Source organism: Bufo bufo, chromosome 7, assembly GCF_905171765.1.
Source record: "Bufo bufo chromosome 7, aBufBuf1.1, whole genome shotgun sequence".
Classification (NCBI taxonomy): domain Eukaryota; kingdom Metazoa; phylum Chordata; class Amphibia; order Anura; family Bufonidae; genus Bufo; species Bufo bufo.
Window position 1 is genome coordinate 50,309,863 of NC_053395.1, and position 18,675 is coordinate 50,328,537.

Consider the following 18,675-nt stretch of genomic DNA (forward strand, 5'->3'; position numbering starts at 1 on the left):
AATATACTGCCCCAGCAGAACCAAATACCACAGTGCAGCACAATATACTGCCCCAGCAGAACCAGATACCACAGTGCAGCACAATATACTGCCCCAGCAGAACCAGATACCACAGTGCAGCACAATATACTGCCCCAGCAGAACCAAATACCACAGTGCAGCACAATATACTGCCCCAGCAGAACCAAATACCACAGTGCAGCACAATATACTGCCCCAGCAGAACTGAATACCACAGTGCAGCACAATATACTGCCCCAGCAGAACCAGATAACACAGAGCAGCACAATATACTGCCCCAGCAGAACCAGATACCACAGTGCAGCACAATATACTGCCCCAGCAGAACCAGATACCACAGTGCAGCACAATGTACTGCCCCAGCAGAACCAGATACCACAGTGCAGCACAATATACTGCCCCAGCAGAACCAAATACCACAGTGCAGCACAATATACTGCCCCAGCAGAACCAGATACCACAGTGCAGCACAATATACTGCCCCAGCAGAACCAAATACCACAGTGCAGCACAATATACTGCCCCAGCAGAACCAGATACCACAGTGCAGCACAATATACTGCCCCAGCAGAACCAGATACCACAGTGCAGCACAATATACTGCCCCAGCAAAACCAGATACCACAGTGCAGCACAATATACTGCCCCAGCAGAACCAGATACCACAGTGCAGCACAATATACTGCCCCAGCAGAACCAGATACCACAGTGCAGCACAATATACTGCCCCAGCAGAACCAGATACCACAGTGCAGCACAATATACTGCCCCAGCAGAACCAAATACCACAGTGCAGCACAATATACTGCCCCAGCAGAACCAGATACCACAGTGCAGCACAATATACTGCCCCAGCAGAACCAGATACCACAGTGCAGCACAATATACTGCCCCAGCAGAACCAGATACCACAGTGCAGCACAATATACTGCCCCAGCAGAACCAGATACCACAGTGCAGCACAATATACTGCCCCAGCAGAACCAAATACCACACAGTGCGGCACAATATACTGCCCCAGCAGAACCAAATACCACAGTGCGGCACAATATACTGCCCCAGCAGAACCAAATACCACAGTGCAGCACAATATACTGCCCCAGCAGAACCAAATACCACAGTGCAGCACAATATACTGCCCCAGCAGAACCAAATACCACAGTGCAGCACAATATACTGCCCCAGCAGAACCAGATACCACAGTGCAGCACAATATACTGCCCCGGCAGAACCAGATACCACAGTGCAGCACAATATACTGCCCCAGCAGAACCAGATACCACAGTGCAGCACAATATACCGCCCCAGCAGAACCAAACACCACAGAGCAGCACAATATACTGCCCCAGCAGAACCAGATACCACAGAGCAGCACAATATACTGCCCCAGCAGAACCAAACACCACAGAGCAGCACAATATACCGCCCCAGCAAAACCAAACACCACAGAGCAGCACAATATACTGCCCCTACAGAACCAGATACCATAGTGCAGCACAATATACTGCCCCAGCAGAACCAGATACCATAGTGCAGCACAATATACTGCCCCAGCAGAACCAAACACCACAGAGCAGCACAATATACTGCCCCTACAGAACCAGATACCATAGTGCAGCACAATATACTGCCCCAGCAGAACCAAACACCACAGAGCAGCACAATATACTGCCCCAGCAGAACCAGATACCACAGTGCAGCACAATATACTGCCCCAGGAGAACCAAACACCACAGTGCAGCACAATATACTGCCCCAGCAGAACCAGATACCACAGTGCAGCACAATATACTGCCCCAGGAGAACCAAACACCACAGAGCAGCACAATATACTGCCCCAGCAGAACCAGATACCACAGTGCAGCACAATATACTGCCCCAGGAGAACCAAACACCACAGAGCAGCACAATATACTGCCCCAGCAGAACCAGATACCACAGTGCAGCACAATATACTGCCCCAGGAGAACCAAACACCACAGAGCAGCACAATATACTGCCCCAGCAGAACCAGATACCACAGTGCAGCACAATATACTGCCCCAGCAGAACCAAACACCACAGAGCAGCACAATATACTGCCCCAGCAGAACCAAACACCACAGAGCAGCACAATATACTGCCCCTACAGAACCAGATACCATAGTGCAGCACAATATACTGCCCCAGCAGAACCAAACACCACAGAGCAGCACAATATACCGCCCCAGCAGAACCAAACACCACAGTGCAGCACAATATACCGCCCCAGCAGAACCAGATACCACAGTGCAGCACAATATACCGCCCCAGCAGAACCAGATACCACAGTGCAGCACAATATACTGCCCCAGCAGAACCAGATACCACAGTGCAGCACAATATACTGCCCCAGCAGAACCAGATACCACAGTGCAGCACAATATACTGCCCCAGCAGAACCAGATACCACAGTGCAGCACAATATACTGCCCCAGCAGAACCAGATACCACAGTGCAGCACAATATACTGCCCCAGCAGAACCAAACACCACAGAGCAGCACAATCTACATAAGTGCTGAGGGATTACTCTGGGATTTTGCTGATGGACCTGGGCTGACACAGAAGTGTCTGGTTTCCTTCTGAGCCCCATGTGAACTGGGGAGGCGCAGCAGGATCTGACGCGGGTGAGCAACACATCGGCTTTATTTGTCTTTGACGGAGTTTCACACTGTACAATGCTTGGTTCTGGTGCTGGTTTTATGTAACGAGCTTGGTTCTGGCACTGAATGTAAACATGGATCATGTTTCCTGGACTGAACGTGAAACTAGCCTGAGAGAAGCAGGTCTGACTACAGGCTGACAACAAGTCCACCATCCTGTTCGGTGAGGTGGACTTAGGGCTGTGGCTGCACCTTTGTAACTACACCCATGTATTTTTGAATATATTAAGTCTTAAATTAGCTTTTCTATATATAATTATATTACACACATTAAATATTATATAAATATACTTATTAATGCTGCTATTCGTCAAGTGACCCGGAAGGGAGGCACAGGGCAGAGAGGATGGGAGTGGTGGTTGTGGCCCTGAGAGGGGCAGTAGTACTCACAGTTGAAGATGAAAAGTCCTCCCTCTGGCGCTCCCTGGGGCAGTGCAGTGGATGAAGGACACACCCTTTCTTCCCTCGGGGCACACCGTGGTATTGGGGCTCCTGCCTGATGATAACTGGGGTGCCCTTGATGGAGGATGTTTGGCAGTGCATACCTCCCAACCATCCTGGATTTCAGTGGCTGTCCCGCCATCCTGGAACGGCTGAGGTATGTCCCGCTCTCAGCTGATAGTAATGGTGAAGCAGGAAGCCGTCCACTCCCCGCTCCACCAGTCACCTCAGCGGCCAGCGCTCAGCAGCAGCACAATGTACTGTCACACATCTCACTGCTGGTCTGTGGATCGGGGGGGTGCCAGCCGGGAATCTGCCTCTGCTCCTTCTATACAGCATGTGTGACAGTATCCTGCCTGCTGCGATCATCGGAGGAACCAGGTGAGTATTTACTGTGGTTTTTGTTTTTTTTAACTTTCTGTGAAGTGGGCACATATCTGGGCACAACTACTGTGAGGAGGCACATATCTGGGCACAACTACTGTGAGGGGGCACATATCTGGGCACAACTACTGTGAGGGGGCACATATTTGGGCACAACTACTGTGAGGGGGCACATATCTGGGTATAACAATGGTGAAGGGGCATATAAATGGGCATATCTACTGTGAGGGGTCACATATCTGGGCACAGCTACTGTGAGGGGGCACATATCTGGGCATATCTACTGTGAGAGGGCACATATCTGGGCACAGCTACTGTGAGGGGGGAGCATATTTATATAGCGCTGTGGAATATAGCAGCGCTATATAAATGTGTGAAAAAATAGAAAAACAAATGGGCATTATTGTATTGGGCACAATGTGGACATTACTACTGTGATGGGGCACATATCTGGGTATATCAATGGTGAAGGGGCATATATGTGGGGATAGCTACTGTGAAGTGGGCACATATCTGGACATAGCCACTGTGAGGGGGCACATATCTGGACATAGCCACTGTGAGGGGGCACATATCTGGACATAGCCACTGTGAGGGGGCACATATCTGGGCATAACTACTGTGAGGGGGCACATAGCGACATAACTACTGTGAGGGGGCACATATCTGGGCATAGCCACTGTGAGGGGGCACATATCTGGACATAACTATTGTGAGGGGGCACATAGCGACATAACTACTGTGAAGGGGAGACATATTTATATAGGGCTGCGGAATATAGCAGCGCTATATAAATGTGTAAAGAAATAGAAAAAAAAGGGCATTATTAATGTGATTGGCACAATGTGGGCATTACTACTGTGAAGGGGCACATATGGACATTACTGTGTGCTGACAGAAAGGGGGAATAATTACTATGTGGGGGTATTATGGGGACTTTATATCGTTTGGACAGTTAGAGACGAGGCCTAGTATGAATATAACTCGTGCAGCGTGCTACACAGGGCACCTAATGTCCCATTGTGGGAGCGCAGAGGTTCTCTGGACTAGGGCCTAGCTTTCAGGAAATTGCACATGTAGGTCTTCTCCTTTCTGGGTGCGAAGGGGTTTAACCAGGTCAATCACCCTGGTAACCTAAACAGTCTGCTAATTTGTTAACCATTTGGCTGTATTACACATTGCTGTCGAGTACATAAACATAACATTTGCCTTAACTCTTTGGCAATAAGGAACCCTTTGCAGCAGTCCTATTGGGGTACTGTACTGCACATTTATACCCCATTGAAATACTAAAGCGACAAGAATACGGGATTCCCTAAACAAGGCCGTCTGCCGAGGCTTTGTGACTCTTTTAAATAATGCTCCTTCTCACTAGGAGACAGTGATGACATCATTCAGCCAGTAGGGCTGCCAGGACGTTGATGACGTCATCGCACAGCAGAAAGCCTCGTATTTAAATTCGAACCGTCTAGTTACTGGAGGGAGCGCGCTGATTGGCTGTCATGGCGACGTTTACGCTCGAGTCGGCCAATCACAGCACGCATGCGCATGAGCTGCCTGGAGGAAGCAGCTATTTATGTCCGGCTCGGGCGAGAAAGCCGCAGATTGTGATCGCTGTGTGACTGGGGCAGGGCCGCGCTGAGGACAATGGCGGAGCCGGGCGACAACCGGAGCGTTAACCAGCTGGTGAGTGCGGGAGGGGCTCGCGGCCTGCGCCCACCTCCCCGTCCGTCATGGCTGCGGTTATTGTTCCTTCCTCGCCCGTCTCTGAGGGGGGTAATATGTCCTCGGTAATGGGGGCAGGGGCCCGCGGTGGCGCACTTCCAGCTGCTTCCTGGTGACCATGGTGCTCCGCAGTGACTGGCATGGCGCCATCTTCCAGTGCCCGGCCAGTCTGTGCCCCTGGGGTCTTTTTATATTAGGTCTGGGTTGCAATTGCAGGTTTTTGTCTTTGACTGGTGTTGGTTGTGCCTGTTGTTATTTTGTATTTTTTTTATTTTTTTAAAAATAATTTTAATAAAACCTTTGTCACTGTGCCAGTGCTCCCCGCCGTATACCGTACCTTACCCCTGCAGCCAATCACTGGACTAAGTCGTCCCATGCCAGGTACTGCTGAGGCCAGGGATTGGCTGCAGCAGTCACCAAAACTGTGCCCGGGGAGGAGGACGGAGTAGCGGTGCTGGCACAGAAGGGGAGTATATTTATATATTTTTTAAATTATTACCTTTTAATAGGGTTGTCTCACTTCAGCAAATTGCATTTATCATGTAATGAAAGTCAATACAAGGCACTTACTAACGTATTGTGATTGTCCATATTGCCTCCTTTGCTTGCTGGATTAATTTTTCCATCACATTATACACCGCTCGTTTCCATGATTACGACCACCCTGCAATCCAGCAGCGGTGGTCGTGCTTACACACCATAGGAAAAAGCGCCAGCCTATGTGCGCTACCACGGTCCCGCCTACCAAAAATAGGCTGGCGCTTTTTCCCATCGTGTGTAAGCACGACCACCACTGATGGATTGCAGGGTGGTCATAACTATGGAAACGAGCAGTGTATAATGTGATGATGGGAGGGGGGGATAAATCCAGCCAGCAAAGGAGGCAACATGGACAATCACAATACATTAGTAAGTGCCTTGTATTAGCTTTCTCTACATGATAAATGCCGTTTGCTGAAGCGAGACAACCCCTTTAAGTAACCTGGCCAACCAGTTTAAAGGGGTTCTGCTGGTTCCACCTCTGGGTTCTGCTCCTTATTTCCAGAAACTGTCACCAACCAGACACTGAGGGTATTATATTGTGGTGAAATTAGGTATGAAGAACCTCCTAAGATCCTGAAGGTCCCCAATGTAGGGGGTAGGGATGACCCTAAACAGGGCGCAGACTGGAGATGGGTTACAGACTTAGTTATCATTTTGCTTTTAGGAAATATCTTAAATATGAGAAGACTGGAGGAGCCCACGGGAAGGAGTTGTATACTGTATCTGGTAACCAGAGGAAGATGTCTGATGACATCATCTGCTGGCGGGCGTGAAGCTCCCCGACTCGGAGGAAGTCCTATGTAATGGTTAATTCTGCCTCTGATCTATAATCTATTGAGACGCCATCATTTACTGAGTCAGAATTACCCGTCCCTGTGACCACACCGCCCCAGAAAACTGCACAGTGGTGTCGGAGAGTGGTCTAGTGGTTTGTGACTCTCAGGCGCTGTTCACATGGCGTTTTGTGCAGGCAGAATTTGGAGAAGCCGCGGGGTGACTGCGCAGAATCCACCTCCCGTTGTTTTTAGTGGGAGGCCGTGGTTTATGACCGCGCCAACAAACCACAGCCGCATGAATGGCAGCAGGGCTTCCCACTGAAAACAACTACAGCGCTCTGTGCGTCCGCCTGGCGACTTTTTGGTGCAGAGTCCATGCCAAATTCTGCCTGCACAACACTGCGTGGATGGACCTTTAGAGCGCTTTTACATGAGCAAAATGGCGCAGTTATTTTGCTGCACGGCCTATTGGGTGCAGGTGGATATCGCAGTGTCGTTTTTGGACACGTGGCTTCTGCAGGTGAAACGAGTTGATGGCGTGGGCAAAAACCGTATCCCAAAACCATGGCAGGAAAAAAAAAAGGTGTGCATGGTGATTGGCTGCGCAGGAAAAAAAGGGGCGCCATTTGGCACATGTGGAAGTAGGAGTACCCAGAGCAGCGTCGCCCGGGTGTCAATCACGTGACCAGGACAGGTTCCCATCCACTGGAAGTAATCAAGGAAAGGTCCTATGGAATGACGGCAGAGATGCCCCCTAGCTGCAGTGGTGAGGATTGCTCAGAAAACAGTGACCGCTGACTGGTGTCACCTTGTCCTGCTGGTCCTTTGGTCAAGTCAGTAGAAATCGTGACTGCGTTTTGCCGCTGAATTCACTGACTGCTAGCGTCACTGCCTGTGACAAATGTCCTCTGCAGGATTTTGGCCTTTGATGACCGCTCAGTAGCATGGACCACCCCGGGTCCATCACTCCAAGGAGTTGGCTCCTCTCAGACACTGATGGCATATTGCTAGGATCCTTCTAAGCCATCAATGTCAGATGGGTACGGGACCCACTCCTATCTCCAGAATGTGGCCCCCGAAGTCAATGGAGTGGTGGCCGCGTTTGCGCAGTGTGCTGCTCACCGTTCACTGCTATCTGACTATGGAGAACAAGCGAGCACACTCGTTTGGCTATTTTAGGGACTTCCATAGCGGTCAATGGAAGGGTTTGTGTGTGTTGTGCTCTCCTTCACTTAAAGGGGTTTTGCCATCTCAGACAGTGGGGGCATATCGCTAGCATATGCCCCCATTGTCTGATAGGTGCAGGTCCCACCTCTGGGACCCGCACCTACAACGAGAACGGAGCGGGGAAATGACTGGAGGGCACTCTGCGCATGCAGTCGCCCTCCAATTATTTCTATGGGGGCGGAGAAAATAGCCATTTACTGGTATGAGAGCAGCGCTTGGTGGTGGACGGACCCTGGGGTCCTCCAGCCACCCCCCTTACTTCCCCCCTGGTTCTCCTTGTAGGTGCGGGTCCCAGAGCAGGGACTCACACCTATCAGACAATGGGGGGCCTATCCTAGCAATATGCCCCCATTGTATGTGATGGGAATACCTCTTTAAGGGGCCCCCTTCTGGTGATAGGTGGGACCCACACCTATCTGGCATGTCTGAGATGAGCTAACCGGTCACCTCTCCACACATGTCTGTTTTAGTAACTACAGTACTTGCATTCCCCATCTTATAACCATTATAGAGCATCTTTTCCTATAACTGTATGTTGTGCTATTGCTCTATTACTCCTGCTAGAAGTTTATAAATGCGAGAATTGCTAGCAGTGTGCAATAAAGGTGTATCTGGGTGTTGCCAGGCCCCATGTAATACCCTGCTACCTGCACTAAGCAGCCCTCTACCAGTGCCATCCACCAAGCCAGTAGAAGCTGGCACCAGGGGATGTGATAAAACAAGCATTGCTTACCAGTTTATTCCTCCAGTGTACCAGCGCAGCCGCTCCAGTCCTCCCAGTCGATCTCTGTGGCGGTGATGACTGCTGCAGCCAGTCCTGTTCTGTATACCGCCGAGGCCAGTGATCATTCTATTGTCTCCCTGGCTTGTGATTAATGTTGTGTCCAGTCCTCACTATGGCGGGACATTACATTAGAGCGCCTGAGGAGCCCGGGATAAGCGGCATCTGGAGCCCCCGGGTGGTCATGGGCTGACCTTCGGTGCGGGGTTCCCTGGGGCGCCATTCCTTTAGCACAGTAAGGATCTGACGGATGAAAGTCAGCGGCAGCGTCTGATTGATTTACCATGAAATGTCTGCAGTATTGATTGGCTTCCATTTCCTCCGAAAAGCATGACCATGTCTTAATTGCAGGCTGCGGAGACAGCGAGTCTTGAGGAGCACTTCCAAGGATGGGGCGAGGTGGTCCTGCTTGCTGACCGTACCCTTCGCTGGGAGAAGCCTTGGTTCCCAGCAGCTATAATGGGGGCCGTGTCCTTCATATTTCTGTAAGTAACTGTAGAAAGGGTTCGGACTGGGCCGTGCCTTGTGTGAGGAGCCCCGGGGCAAATCCAGGAAATGTCTCCTATGGTCTATAGCGCCAACATGTTCGGCGGCGGTGTACCCACCCATCTCTGTCTTTGTGCTGGTCCATATTTCCTTCCCACACACTAGGTCCAGTTTCATACGTAGCCAGGAAACCTAGGAAGCTGGCTTACAATTAGACTGGCTGTGGATATGCCGAAGTTATGTGGAGGCCTGCGCCTAACTCCGGCGGATCCACCACCCAGTATAAATGACCCCCATAGTCTCTATCCAGATGTTACCTTGGTACTGTTCTGCACCAGTTTTTGTCCGTCATGAAGATCACTTGATACAGGAGGGATTCCGTAATTCAGAAAGCTACCCTGTATCTGTGGGGAGCTTTCCTGGTGCATGTGCCTAAGGCCGAATGCACACGGCCGTGTTCCGTGGCCGAGTATGCCGGGCTGGATTCCTGTTCAGAGCAGGAGCGCACGGCATTGGTTGCCATGACGCCGTGCGCTTCATGTCGCTGCTGCACTACAGTATTACACTATACGAGTGTATTACTGTAGTGCAGCGGCGGCATGAAGCGCACGGCGTCATGGCAACCAATGACGCCGTGCGCCTCTGCTCAGAACAGGAATCCAGCCCGACATACCACGGACCGCTCTCAGCCACGGAACACGGCCGTGTGCATTCGGCCTAATGTGAAGCAAAAAGTAGATGTGAACAGAGCCTTAAAGAGGACCTGCCCCTCTCCTGACAGGTCTGTTTTAGTAACTACTTGCATCCCCCCAGGTAGTAACAATTCTGGAGCATCTATTCTTATGACTCTGTTGTGCCATTTCTCTATTATTCCTCATAGACGTTTACAAATGAATTACTAGCAGTTTTCAGTGAAGGTCCAGATGGGTATTACCAGGTGGGGGTGTCTCCCTGCACAATCTGACACTTTCCAATAGGTGCTGCTAGTGTAAGACTATTTAGGAACTCACGCCAACTAGTTCCACCCATTTGGACTTGCATTGTAAACTTCTAATAGGAAGAATTAAGGAACAGCACATCAGAGTCATGAGCATAGATGCTCCAGAATTGTTACTACACGGGGAGGAGTGCAAGTAGTTACTAAATCAGACCTGTCGGGAGGGGTGACGGCTCCTCTTTGAGGCTGGGTTCACATGGGCGCTTTTAACTCCAGCAGAGGAACAGACTGTTCACGGTATCTGGCACCGCCTCCTAGTGTGCACCGCCTCCTAGTGTGCACCGCCTCCTAGTGTGCACCGCCTCCCACTGTGCACCGCCTCCCACTGTGCACCGCCTCCCACTGTGCACCGCCTCCCACTGTGCACCGCCTCCCAGTGTGCACCGCCTCCTAGTGTGCACCGCCTCCTAGTGTGCACCGCCTCCTAGTGTGCACCGCCTCCCACTGTGCACCGCCGGATCCCATTACAGTGAGCTCCAGGCACTTTCGGCTGGACAAAATGCTGCGTGTAGTATGTTGTGTTTTTTTGTTTTTGTTCAGCATGTACGTGCCAGAATAATAATAATAAAAATAAAAAAAACGCAGGTGGGAACCCAGCCATACATATTGGATAGAGAAGCCTACAGATTTTGGTGAGAGCACCCAGCCATGTAATGTGTATGGGAGGCCCCAGACACTCCCAGCAGCAGATGTCAGGGATGATGAGGATCACCAAAGGTGTCTGCTGGGGGCAGTCTTCCCTCTCCAGTATAGGCAATGTTCCAGCACAAGTTACTTTGTCACATGGAATAGGTTACATTAGAAATACGAAAAAAAACTACGTGTTTCAAGCGAGTAAACCGCTCTTAGTCATGGTTTAAAGACTAAGTGCGATGCCAGCCAATTTACATCAATTATCCACAATGACAGCTGTGATGTGCGGGGCACGGCAGCTAAATGTCATCGGGATCCCCAGTCAGTGTGAACACAGAAAAATATATACTAGAAGACAAAGGTCAGAAACAGAAACCTTCACATTTTCAGAGAGACCCTTACTAAACTGTTAGAGGAAGGTCTGTCACAGAAGGAGTTTGGGTCTTCTGTCCATTAACTCCTTTACTATACGGACTCCCTAAGGTCCATGAACAAGCTGGTAAAGGGGTTCTGTAGTTTTTTTTAAAGGGAACCTGTCACCGGGATTTTGTGTTTTATCTGACTCATCTCAGGTTAATTTGCATATGTATCAAATTGTTTTTTGTTTTTTTACACAATAAAAGCACACAGAGCTATGGGGACTGGATATTGCGGATGTGCTAGCGGCCATCTAGCAACCCATGTCCTCAGCTCTATACACAAAATCCCAGTGACAGGTTCCCTTTAAACTAATGATCTAGCTTCTGGATAGATCATCAGCATCTGATCGGCGGGGGTTTACCACAGGCCCAGTGATGTCACGACCCGTATAACTGGGCGGGGCTAAGCTCCATTCAAGTGAAGGAAGCTTAGCCCCGCCCACTGATACTAGTCGTGACGTCACCGGGCCTGCGGTAAAGAGCGAGAAGGCCACGGCGCTACTGCTAGTGCCTCTGCCTTCTCAAACAGCTGATCGGCAGGGGTCCCCAACGATCAGATGCTGATCTATCCAGAGGATAGATCATCAGTTTAAAAAAACTGCAGAACCCCTTTAATCTAGAGCACAGCCCTATAGTATCGGGGATCGGCTCCCCGTGTGAACCTTTTGTGTTCCTGGATGGACTTTAACCCACCTGCAACCTTTGTCTAAACACCTACCATATCTGCGGGACAGCAAAGTTATTGTGGCAAATCATAAACTGGAAAATGACTTTTCTTGGTTGTCTTCTGACGTGAAGTCACTGTGCCCGCCTATGCCGCATGCAGGTGCCATCCAGGCTTTGAGTTATCACTTAGAAAAATACGGTGCCTACTCTGATGAGAAAAAACTGTATTTCAAATGCTGCTTTTTTTTTTTAAATAAAAACACAATTAGTTTCTCTGCAAACTATCCTTTTATGCGCCACTTGGAATGGTATGGCCGCTACATCTATGACCTGCTCGTCATTTGGAGTGGTGATATAGCGGCCATACCACCCTTTGTGGAATACTTAGGAATTAAAAGGGTTTTCCAAGATTTTTGTACTGATCTAACCTCTGAGTAGGTCATCACCAGTATCTGATTAGTGGGGGCCCTGCTTTTGGTTCTGTGCACTATGTAAAGGAGGAGGACTGGACAAGGAATGAGATGGGGCGAGCTGTCCTCTTTTTGCCATGTGTATGTATATGGAGGTGGGAGAGTTGTGCTGCAGTGTAGTTCAGCAGCAGAATATCAGTCGCCTCTGTTAGTATTTTTATCTCGTTCTGCTTTATGAACTTATTACAGCCTTTTTAAGGATTATTGAATGGTTATGAGCGCAGCATTTTTATAGTTTGATTCTAGAAGTGATAGAGATGTTAGGGAAACGGGAACAGAAATTTGATTTTGCTTCCTCGAAAAGATGAAGCTGTGGTAATTCTGTACTTCTTCTTTTTCTGCAGGATGATCTATTACCTGGATCCGTCAGTTCTCTCTGGGGTTTCCTGTTTCATCATGTGTCTGTGTCTGGCTGACTATCTTGTTCCAACACTGGCTCCCAGAATTTTTGGGTCCAACACATGGTTGGTATCTTTGTATTCTAGAATGTTCTAGGTCATATTTGGCTCATGGGTGTCTTACTAGGATCCCAGATAACACGTTAAAGGGATTGTCCCATATGAGACAGTTATGATATATCAATAGGCTATACACAAATCTTTGGGACCTGCACCTATCTTCAGAACAGAGACCTGACTTGGCCGGAGAGTGCACTATACATGTGTGATATACTCTCCATGAACTGCTGTCGGACCTCCAAAAATAGCAGTGAATGGAGAGCAAACTGCAAGCGTGGCCACCCCTCCATTCACCATTATGGGACTTCAGAAAATATAGTCCCATAGTGGTGAATGGAGGGTGGCCGCACATGTCACGCTTCGGTAGGGAAACATCACATCGAGCATAGAAGGGAAGGGGGGGGGGTCAGGGAATCATGCCTAAGAACTAGGGAAGGAAGATGGACACCTAGTGAAAACCCTAACCAAAATCCTGACTGACTACCAGTATGAACAGACCCAAAGGTAGGTGAGTTCATACGCAGGAATACCTAGTCCTATCGAGCCCTATAGGACCCTGGTACTAATGGCAGGGACGAGACTACCTGTTCCTCCAAAAGCAAGGGCGAACAGGAGTCTCCTTCAGGCCTGTTACAAACAATGGGAAAATGCAACATACAGAAACCAAACAAAATACAAAAGGGAAAGAAAGACTTAACTTCAAAGGAGCAATGGAAGCACCAGGAACTCAGCCGAGATCCAGCCACAATCTATCCTAAGGTCCAAACAGAAGCTATAAACCGCACAGCATTGTGGGAGAAGCAACTATAAATAAAGAAGGTTAAATGACCCTAATAGCCACACCTGGGGGAAATGGTGTGGCAAGCACCAAAAACAACACAGACGTCATTTAATCCAAATGGAAAACATGTCAGATCACTGATCTGTCTCACCGATCACCTGTCGCTGGAATGTGAGTGACAGCATGTGTTGCCTGCTCTGTTCACTTCAGGGCCCCATTGTGGAACTAGGAGAAGATCCCACCTGTGGGACCTACTTCTATCTGATATTTTTGGTGTATGCTATTGATGTGCCATAAATGCCCAGATTGGACAACCCCTTCAGGATCACTGATTTATTTTAAAGGGGTTTCGCGATTAAGACCCTTTATCCCCTATCCACAGAGAATGAGGGCTTGTGCTGTCTACAGCTCCATTCAACCTTTTGGGACTGCTGGAGATAGCAAAGTACAAGTGCTCGAACGGAGCAGCGGTGCACATGTGCGACCACCACTGAATTTGAACATGGGAGCCCCGTCTCCTGTTCTTGTAATTGGCAAGGACCCCAGCAGTCGATCCCTGTCAATCAGACACTTATACCCTATCCTGTGGATTAGGGGTTAAGTTGTCTTAAAGAGGTCCGCTTTTAAAGGGGTTGTCTCACTTCAGCTATGGGCATTTATCATGTAGAGAAAGTCAATACAAGGCACTTACTGATGTATTGGGATTGTCCATATTGCTTCCTTTGCTGGCTGGATTCATTTTTTCATCGCATTATACACTGCTCGTTTCCATGGTTACGAACACCCTACAATCCATCAGCGGTGGTCGTGTTTTCACAGTACAAAAAAAAGCACCGGCCTATGTGTGCTCCTGCGGTCTCAGTCACCAGAGAGGCTGGCACTTTTTTCTATAGTGTGCAAGTGCGGCCACTGATGCTGGATTGCAGGGTGGTCGTAACCATGGAAACGAGCAGTGTATAATGTGATGGAAAAATGAAGCCAGCAAAGGAAGCAATATGGGCAATCACAATACATTAGTAAGTGCCTTGTATTAACTTTCCCTACATGATAAATGACATTTGCTGAAGTGAGACAACCCCTTTAAGTAGCTGCATTAGTACATTGACCAGCCTGAAAATTAAAGGGGCTGTTCTTAAAATGCCTTAAAGGGGGCAAGGTATTTTTCTTTTACTGTTTCAAATAACCTGGAGCAGATAAAATAACAAAAATAAACGAATCTAACCTTTCTAAACCCCTTTCCATCCAGTGCCCCAACTGCAGCCATGACACATTGTGTTAGCGTGACGCCTTGTATATCGCTCCTACCCATCACTGGCCACCGCTGTTATACCGTCCACTGCTGAGGCCATTTTTATAAAATGACAGACCGAAAGCACTTCTGGTTGCCGGAAAAGATTTATGTTGCGGACTTTTAAGGATTTTGTGAATAAACCGATCCTTTTCCCTGTACAGGACCACTGAGCAGCAGCAAAGGCTGCATGAGATCTGCAGCAATCTTGTGAAGACCCGCAGGAGGATCATTGGCTGGTGGAAGCGCCTCTTTGTCCTGAAGGAGGAGAAGCCCAAGATGGTGGGACTATTTTTCAGACTTTCCTTTTTAAGAGCAGTTATTATATGACCGCTTCTTGTTCTCACTTAAAGGGGTTGTCCAATGTGTTTGTAAGAGGATTATATGGCACCTACTAATATAGTGTCTGTTGAAATTCTGCACCATTTTCTATATTTCATAAGGTATGCTCTCTTGTTTGCCAAGTTTTTTGTGCTGACCACAGAGTTCCTGTCCATAAGATGGCCGCTGATGGAGGGTCATGTGACCAGGCAAATCACCTCCATGTGATGTCTCCTCCATTCAAACACCTTGCACCTGCTATAAACTCCCAACAGAACAAGTGCAGACTTCAGGTGCAGTGTGTTTGAATGGAGGAGACCTCACATGGCGGTGATTTACCTGGTCACATGACCCTCCATCAGCAGCCATTTTGTGGACAGGACAAGGGAGCATACCTTATGAAATATAGAAAATGGTGCAGAATTTCTACAAAGCTTTATATGAGTAAGTGCCATATAGTCATCTCACAAACACATTGGTCAGCAGTAACCAGAAAATGGCCAACCCCTTTAAGTGTCCGATGTTGTCTTGCTCTGACGCTAATGTAATGTTTTCTCCTCGTCTAGTATTTCATGTCAATGATTACCGCTCTTGCCATCGTTGCTTGGATCGGACAGCAGGTTCATAACCTCCTCCTGACATACATTATTGGTAAGTGTTCCTATAAGCAGGAAATACTTGGTCCCTGAAGACAACAGAGATGGAATATTCCATCCTACATAACAGCATACTGTAGAGCCCCATCAATATCCTTACTGGAAATGGTTCCCTCCATCACATAAAGGGAATTCGAGATCCTGCTTTTCCATTTTTATTTTTTTACTATGCCCATTACATAATTACTTCTGTCGTGTGTTTTCCGAGGTAGCCCCCCTTACTGTTGTTGTGATAAGCCACTTTATTCCACGGTCCCTGCATATGTCAGTTCCCTTTCTGAAGTCTAGGAGGCAGTACGCCATGCTCATCGCACCCTTTTCCTGCCCTCTTCCCCTTGAGGGACATTTTAGACCTGTGTCCACGTCCTCTTCCCGGGTCTGCGCACAATGTATCAGCTATGGCACAAGTGTATAGAAGCAGTGAAGCTAGGCCATGTACACCCAGCTTCATGTGCAGTGGCTGAGAAATTGTACGCATTTGCGAGAATGGGAGACGGGGGAAGATGACGTGGACACAGGAGATGAGGGCAGTGGCTTCATACAAAAGCAGAAGGGAAACGCCTCTGGAAATACATGACAGAAGTAATAAGAAAATGGCGTAGAAAAAAAAATATATATGGAAAAGCGGGATGTCTGGTTCCATTTGAAGGGGTTGTGTCATCTCGTCTGTTAGGGGCATATTACTAGGATATGCCCCCAATGTCTGTTAGGTGCAGGTCCCAGAGGTGGAACCAGCACCTATCTCTGAAAAGAAGCCTGCAAAGAGAAGGAGAGCAGACTGCGCATGCGCGGCTGCTTTCCATTTATTCATTTCTATGGGAGTGCCAGTGGTCAGCTATTTTCAGAAGTCCCATAGAAATCAAAGGGAAGCACACCGAAACTGCAGCCACTGCTCCATTCACTTCTATAGGGCTGACGGAGATGGCAGAGTCACGTGGGACCCCACATCCATCTGAAGACAACACAACCCCTTTTAAGGCTCTGTGCCTTTATACATTTAAAGAGGACCTGTTACCTCTCCTGACATTCCGGTTTTAGTAAATGCTTGTATTCTCCATGAAATAATAACTCTGTATTGTGCTGTTCCTCTAATATTCCTTCTAGAAATGTGTGAATATATTAACAACTTGACGTTAACCAGTTGGAGCTGTGTCCCTACACTCTGACACTGTCTAATCTATGCAGAGTGTCAGACTGTGTAGGAATGTACCCCTTTGACAAGGGAAATGGTAAATCCCAATTTATTAATAACTTTCTATGAGCGATAACAGAGAAAGGTCACGGTACATAACTATAAGAAAAGAAGGGCCAGACTTGCTGTTGTGTGGGGAATACAACTCCGGAGAGGTGATAGGTCCTGCTTAAAGGCGTTTTCCAAGTTAAAGGTATTGATTGCTTGTCCTTGGGTGACCCACTTGCCCGGTGGCTGTGAGTGGTATTGCAGCTCTGTCCCAGGAGAGCTGGATAGTACAGTAAATCTGCTTCATTGTGGAGCAGATTTGGTGTCTGGAAAAGTAGTAAGCCGGGTGATCACCCCTGTGGGAGCTGTTATGTTTCTCACCCAATTTTTAACAAACAATGGCTGAACTAGGTATCCAGGTTGACAAGAATTCTTGATTATTATTTTTTTTTATTCTGTATTTTTCTTATTTCAGTGAGTTTTGTCTTGTTGCTTCCTGGTCTCAACAAACATGGAGTCATCACAAGATTTGCTGGAATGGGAAAGCGTGAAATCAACAAACTGCTGAAGCAAAAAGAGAAGAAGAATGAATAGTGTTGTGCTAGATACAAAAGGAAAACTTCCATGGGAGCATTTAATGTTTGTTCTTAGGGCCTGACCCTAACCTTACCATTACGTTCCCCAATAACTGCCAATGCTGTATCTGTGTTGCACTGAAATTCCAACCTCTGAAGTATGAAGACTCTTCACCCCGGGGTGCTGTCCTCGTCTCCTGCGTTTCTTTACCACTTTGAATGTTGTCCACTCTTGTAAATATTCCATATTTTTGTGTTTTGTCTGTGTGGTTGTTTTTTTTTGTTGCTTTCCATACTTTGCAAAGTAAAATGTTGATGTGTCTTCCTGTTAATGGATGTAATAAAATGTAGATTGTCCAGGAAGTCTTGTATATACTGTGTATATTTTTGAATTATCATATTTTCAGCAGACAGTAAGGAAAGTACAGCAAATAGAGACTGATCAGCCATAACATTACAGCCTCCTGCCTAATATTATGAAGGTCCCTATTGTGTAGTCAAAACAGCTGAAACCCTTTGAGATATGGACTCCACAAGACCTCTGAATCTGTAATGTGGTGCCTGGCAGCAGATCGTAACACTTTATAACTCCTAATCACATACATGTAAGTCATTATGCTCAAGGGGTTGTATGAAGTGGGCGGCCGCACTGAGCCCAATCTATTGGCTATACGGCTCTATAATACAGCAGGCACTCGGCTACAATGACTGGGATTGGCGATTGACGCCGAACCTGGTCATTTAACCCCTCATTTGGCACGGTCAATAGCTAATGTGGTACTTGTGGGGTTAGGCAGAAGGAGGGGGCTCATTCTGCCTTCTGATTGGAGGCCCCGCAGCACCATTGCCGGCTCCAATTGGCTACCATGATGGCCTGGAGGTTTCCAGGCATGTCATGGTTAATTGCCGGTAGAGCCATGTGCAAGGAAGAGCTTGGCAGGCAGTGTCTCAGAATCCCATAGACCACAATAGTATTCCTTAGCGGTCTGTGGGATAAGTGATCAGAAGATTGCATTTTCCAGTTATTGTGGAGAAAGTAAAAAAAAAATAAAGCATCATAAAAATTCAGATCACTTCCTCTTTCTCAATTTTACATATAAAAAAAAACACAAAAAAATTACAGGTATCGCTGCGTCCGAAAATCTGAACTATTAAAATATAAAGT

At 47.9% G+C, this 18,675-nt stretch overlaps 1 protein-coding gene across 1 annotated transcript; it reads left to right on the forward strand.

The window, feature by feature from the left end:
* The first annotated feature begins 5,058 nt into the window (after positions 1 to 5,058).
* ARL6IP1 (ADP ribosylation factor like GTPase 6 interacting protein 1) lies at positions 5,059 to 17,873 on the forward strand. Its single transcript, XM_040440519.1, has 6 exons — positions 5,059 to 5,214; positions 8,932 to 9,065; positions 12,596 to 12,715; positions 14,943 to 15,060; positions 15,666 to 15,750; positions 17,411 to 17,873. The coding sequence occupies exons 1-6, from the start codon at positions 5,176 to 5,178 to the stop codon at positions 17,527 to 17,529; spliced, it is 615 nt and encodes a 204-aa protein (XP_040296453.1). The 5' UTR covers positions 5,059 to 5,175; the 3' UTR covers positions 17,530 to 17,873.
* The last annotated feature ends 802 nt before the right edge of the window (positions 17,874 to 18,675 follow it).

Coding starts and splice junctions, on each gene's coding strand:
- ARL6IP1 (XM_040440519.1), top strand. CDS start 5,176: ATGGCGGAGCCGGGCGACAACCGGAGCGTTAACCAGCTG. Junction 12,716..14,942: donor ATTTTTGGGTCCAACACATG/GTTGGTATCTTT, acceptor TTCCCTGTACAG/GACCACTGAGCAGCAGCAAA. Junction 15,061..15,665: donor AGGAGGAGAAGCCCAAGATG/GTGGGACTATTT, acceptor CTCCTCGTCTAG/TATTTCATGTCAATGATTAC.